General features: G+C 47.5%; 1 protein-coding gene across 1 annotated transcript in view; it reads right to left on the minus strand.

Annotated features, from left to right (window-relative positions):
- CHRNB3 (cholinergic receptor nicotinic beta 3 subunit) overlaps window positions 1–3705 on the minus strand; it is a 38761-nt gene extending 35056 nt beyond the window's left edge. The window contains exon 1 of the mRNA XM_045286814.1: window positions 3645–3705. Coding sequence (XP_045142749.1) covers window positions 3645–3693 — 49 coding nt within the window. The 5' untranslated portion in view covers window positions 3694–3705. The remainder of the gene's footprint in view (window positions 1–3644) is intronic.
- Window positions 3706–6029: the final 2324 nt, after the last annotated feature.

Raw genomic sequence — 6029 nt, forward strand, 5'->3', positions numbered from 1 at the left:
GGGGGGGATGATTTCAAAGGCCCCTTGCAGCTGGCCTGCCCTGTGCTTCTAGGATCTTGGTGTCCATGAAATAAATACCCAAAACAGTCTATCAATGCCGGATCTTTACTGTGCCCAAGAGACAAACAAGAGTCAAAGTTTAAGATGTGTCCTGGATGGAGGCACCGCCCTCCACTCCTGAATGCCACCTGTGGGGATGGAGAAAGCATTCAGGGAAAGCTCTCAGTGAGGGCGGTGGTGGGTCCCTGGTAGAATTGTGGAGACCCAGTTCAATTCCCGGTCAATGCAGCTCATGCTGTGATGCTGAACAGGTTTCAGCTGAGCTTCCGGATGGACTGAGAAGATTGGCCTGGTAAACTGCTTTGAAAATCAGTCAATGAAAGCCTTCTGACTCAGCAATTCTACTGTCCCACCCCCACTCCAACAAACAGCAACAAAACCATCACCGCAATGGTCCGATTCAAACCCATCATGGAGTTTGGGGGATCGAGTCATTGCAAGGTGGGGGTCAGGCTAGACTTAGCTAAAAACATCAAAAACTATGAAGAAATTAAAGAGGACTCCGCCTAAGGAGCTAGGACTCTCTCAAATCCAGTAAGTAGAAATGTGAGGGATCTGAATAAGGTGCTCAGACCAGCTTAAGAAAAACAAACACCAAGCCATTTTTGAAGTCAGAGTTGGCCTTTGGGTCTCACTCCCTTTCTCAGGCCCTCAGCATGCCCTGCTTTCTCTCCACCCCCTCAGCTCCACCCGCCTTTAGCAAAATCTTGACAAACTCGTTAAGACGGACAAAAGTTAATAGATGAAGCTTTCCATGATGGCTTATGGATTTTCTAAAGACATTGAATGCCATCGTCTATCCTTAGCCAAGAGAGTAAAGAAGAAATTGAAACAGTTCAAACCTTGGCAAGTATGGTTCTGAGAGATGCCCTTATAACTTTAGTCTCGACATTTTGATAGACTTTGGTTTTTGCCGTCATTATCACTCCCTCTGCCCGAATAAAAGCCTGTTCTGTCAACCCGAAGAGCCAGCCTTGTCAACACAGAAGTGGAGTCCAATAATAAGTGTCTAATGAAGTCTTACTAGCCTGCGTGTTTATTAAAATGGCATTGTTTTGTTCCCACTCGCATCCCCAATACTGGAACCATGGCTAGTAAATATTTATTGAGATGCCACTGAGTACCTACATGAAAACACGGAAGCCCTCAGATGGTAACAATGATGGGAGCGTGCATTAGGCCTAGTCCCCGCTTCCTGGGAGCAGACACAGCATGCACGTTCAAGTGAGCACTGTAAGAGAGGTCATCTGGCTACAGTCCTATATGACTGCCTTTGCTACCAAAGCAGAATCTCAAAATGTTGCTCCTTGTCATTTGAACAAGGTAATTTTGTGTAACCAGAAGGTAGTATTTTCCAGCCCAGCGCCTGTAGAAAAATAGCTGGTAGTTCTTCCAAACATTAAATGTAGAACTCATTTATAGGAATCAGCCATCCCAATCCTAGGCATAGACCCCCTCCCTCCACCATAAAATCTTGAAAGCACAAAGGCACACCAAAGCGTGCACACCAATGGCTCCTTGGGCCACTATCCAACTGTCCACAGTAACCGAAGGGTGGACACAACTCACACATTCACCAGCCAGTGCACGGAGAAACAAAGGTGTACAATGGAAGGTTCCTCAGGCATCCAGAGCACTGGGGTCCTGATACATGCTACCACATGCATCAACTGGAGATGCATTCTGCCGAGTGAAATAAATCTATTGCAACCTACTGCTATCCCATAAAAGGACAAACACCGTGTGGCCCCACTTCTATGAAATATCTGGAATAGAGAACTAGAGAGACACCAGAGTGTAATATTTGCTAGCAGAGATTGGGGGTGGGGGCGTGAGGAGGTCATTGCTATTGGGCGCTGAGTTTCCGATCGTGGCGGTGGAACCCTTTGGCAATGGGTAGCGGTGGCAGTTGCATATAACATGAAAAACATCATCAATGCCACTGGGGGTTGTACATGTGAAAAACGTTGAATGGGCACACGTTTTATTGTGGGAAATAAGTAGAAAAAAACACCACCTGTGTGTACATCGATATTTATATGTACTAAAACAAAACTATATTCTTTCCAGTGGGTTCGAAGATTAAAGAACCCAGGAAAGGTGGTCGTAGCTGAAAATAGAAATAGATTTCAATGGATCCGGAAATGTTCACAGCTGGGGCCTTTGTTGCAGGCTGTTAGATAGATTTATTTCGGATCCTTGGCAGCTCAGCGGGCCTCACCACACAATCCTGCATCCTACACAATGGAGAACTAGGACCAGGCTCCCCTCCAACTCGGATGTACTTACTCAACCATTATCATGCCTAGAGGACAATGACCCTGGAGCCCAGAGGGTGTGTGCTCACTGCCCTTGTGAGCCAGAGGGATGGTTGCCCTCAGAAAAGAATGGTGCAGATCAATTCTTTCAAAAGACATAGGGTGCTCTCGTAAAAAAAGGATAGAAATAGATACATTCTCTGGTGCCACTCTGCAGAGACGCCGGATATTATTTTTGCGGTGGGTAACTTTGTGGAAGACAGACTGAGTGATACTGGGTTTGTTCTCTGTACTGACACTCCTCTGCATGTTTCCAGGCCGAGGAGAGAAAGGCTAAGCTTTTTGACGCGATGACGATGTTTTAGGCGGATCTCCTGGCCCTACAACTTTTTACATCTTGGTTTAAGTCTGGGGTTGGGTGAATCCACCTCTGCATCTCCCATTGTCCCCCTAAGAATCCCAATATTCAAATGTGGAGAAAACACCGAGGAGAAAGAAATACGATGAGAATGCTCTCTCACCAGCTGGCTGCAAGGCTCAGATGCGTTCCTGCCCGGCTGGAATGGGTTTGCTCTAAGTTACACGAAAAGTGGAAGTGATCCCAAGACCCCGAAGGTGGCAGGTGTGAACGACCACTGCTTGTAGACTTTCCAGTATTTTTTGTCTCTTTATTGTTATCTTTTATTCCCCTTGCCTTTCTTCTCCTTCCCTCCGTCCCTCTCTCCCTCCCTCCTTCCCTCCCTCTTTCTCTCTTTTTAAGCCCATCTGTCCTCTCTCTGTCAAGCCAGGATTCTCCTGTTTTCAGTTGGTTAAGAAGCCGTGCAACGTTCACAGACATTTGGTAGCTTTCTGTTTAATGGTGACATACGAACGTAATGATCCAGCCCCCACCCACCCACCCAAACTTACCAAAACACTTATACAAGGCTTCAGCACATATTGGGCAAAATGAAATATCTACACACAGATAACGTGATTATTAGCAGATAATGATACAAAAATGCTGATCGGGTGCATTTCTGTGCCAAAGACTTGAACAATTTCCCGGGGAGCGCCAGGGCAGCCAGCAAGGTGTGCCCTGCGCCTGTCTTTTCCTGACAAGCAAGAAAGACCATCCCAGTGGTCTGAAACAAGAAGAGCGGAAACATGATGGCCAGCATGGATAAGGTTCCCCAGAACGACTCCACGGTCCACGTTGTCAAAGTTACCTGGAAGATACCTACCTGCGTCGTTTTCCGAGGCGAGCATAATTAGTGCCACGGCCCTGCCTCCCTGGCTTAAATCGCTCGGCGATTGCACTTGGGGGTTAGTGGAGCTTGAGCTTACCCGAGGCTCCGAGGACCACGAGCGCCCACATCAACGCTGGCAGCCTCATGGTGTCAGCTTTAGAAAGACACTTTCTTCCTTCCCAACGGCTGCGTATTTCCACTGGGGAATGGGGTTTTCAGTCTGAAAGTGCCGGGGTGGAGGGTCCGACCCGGAACCCAGGTGAAAGCCGACACCTGGATCGGACTAAAATACTCTCCCCAGCTGCCTCACATCAGTGTGATGCTGTTTAAAGCACACTTCACTGATTGCCAGTCAGCTGTCAGACCGTGTAAGTCTGAAAAATATCTCTGGGTCCTAACTCCTGACTTATTAATTTGTCTGCTCACAGAGAAACGCAGGGCGGCAGAGGAACAGCTCACAGAATGCTCCTTTTGGTTGGAAGCCTGTGTAGAGGAGGAGGAAGATGTGCTTTATAGCACTCATCACGGAAGCTAGTAAGAGGTTTCGCATGCACATGGCCATGCACTTGTACCTTTTCACCCTGGGCTTGGAGCTTCAGAAGCACGGTATGTCCATGAGCTCCCTGTCTAAAGATTCACCAGGGCTTCCATGCTGGAGCGGCTTCTCTGTTCCCCCAAGCCCTCCCAGCTCCATGGTATTTACTGTTCGAGGGGATTCTAGTCTTATTTTTAATTGAGGAGTCTGATCAGACCACCCTTCCTTTGTGTCACCTGCTAGATATATCCATGGAGTCCTGGTGCTGCCGTGGCGTTCACCTTGGGCTGCTAACTGCAAGGTCAACAGTTTGAACCCACCAGCTGCTCCAAGGGAGGAAGGTGAGGCTTTCTGTTCTCAAAAAGAATTAGTCTCAGAAACCCACAGGGGCAGTTCTACCCTGTCCTGCCCGGTTCTTCTGAGTCAAATTTGACTCGATGACAGTGAGCGAGTGAATGGGTGAGATGGCTAGATAAAGGAGGGACTCCCCAGGTGCCGAAAACAGTTCACAGACTCTTGTGCTAACCCGAAGATTAGAGGTTGAGTTCAGAAGTGCCTCAGGAGAAAGGCCTGGTGATCTACTTCTGTAAAACCAGCCAGGGAACGCCTGTGGAGCACAGTTCTCCTCTGACACCCAGAGGTAGGACCGGCTTGACAGTGGCTGGTCACTATTGGTGAGCTAGAGGCGGGAGCAAGGGGCGCAGCGGAACCTGGATGGGGGTGGAGAGAGCAAACTCTCCCAGCACACTGGTGAACTCACCTTTAGCAACAGTTATGTAAGGTCTTGGTGGGATCTCATTAAGCCTCTCTTGGGGGCATAGTGGTTTATGCACTGGGCAGCTAACCACAAGGTCAGCAGTTTGAAACCACCAGCCACACTGCTGGAGAAAGCAATGAGCATTTCTACTCTTGTGAAGAGTTAGTCTCAGAAACCCACACGGGCAGTTCTACTGTGTCCTATCCGGTCACTTTGAGTTGGAATCAAGTCGATGGCAGTGAGTTTGGTTTGGTTTGGTTTGGTTTGGTATGCTCAGAATCCCTGCTTCATGACTACCTCTCAGGCCTCTCAGTGCAAGCATGGCCCTCACCCTTAGAACTTCTCATGCTATCTTGTTTAAAAAAAATTTTTTTTTAGTCTATCTCCCTCACTGGTCCATGAGCTCCGGAGGATGGAGCCGTGTGCTTCTCCTGAATTCCCCCCGCCAGTCACATGCATCAAGGGGAGAAAGGCAGGGGTGAGGCATTGATTATGTAATCATCCGAATTATATTCCAAGCCTGCTTTTGAACTTACAACGGTGTCAGAAGTAAATTAGCCATGTAGGCAGGAAAGAGCCCACTTCTTTCTTTTTACTAAATCAATTAATGGGATTTCTGTTCTGCATCCGCTCTCCCCCTTTGATTGGCATTCATCTACAGATTCGGTAACGCTCGCTGGGCACCGTCAGTTCTTCTCTCTGCTCTCGTGGCCAAACAGGCAGTTGTCCGTGGAGACGATTAGCCGCACATTCCATACCCTTCGACATGTTGGAGTCAGCATGGCTGGCCCTGCCCATCCCCACTCCCCAAAGCTATTGCCCTGAGATGCTAATCTTTACATCTTAAACTAAAAAATCCCCCTTTGACTCATTTGAAAGTGATTTCAGTGTTCAATATTTTTGCTTTCTTTTTAATTGAGGTTTTTCTTCGTTTTGTCTAGTCATTGCTGTTGGTTTTTGTGTTCTATTCCTTCCTGTTTGTGATTTGTATGATTTTCTGTATATGAAATCCAGGATACATAGATTTGTATAGAGGCAGTAAGTGGATTGATAATGAACTAGGGGGCAAGGTTGGGGGAGATGGGGAGCTAACAACCATGAGTACGTGGAACAAGAAAATGTTCTGAAATTGGTTGTGGTGATGATTGCCCAAATCTTCTTAATGTGATTGAATAATTAAATATGTGATG

This window comes from Echinops telfairi, unplaced genomic scaffold (genome assembly GCF_000313985.2).
Source record: "Echinops telfairi isolate 266 unplaced genomic scaffold, ASM31398v2 ScPeMD7_9;HRSCAF=40, whole genome shotgun sequence".
NCBI lineage: Eukaryota > Metazoa > Chordata > Mammalia > Afrosoricida > Tenrecidae > Echinops > Echinops telfairi.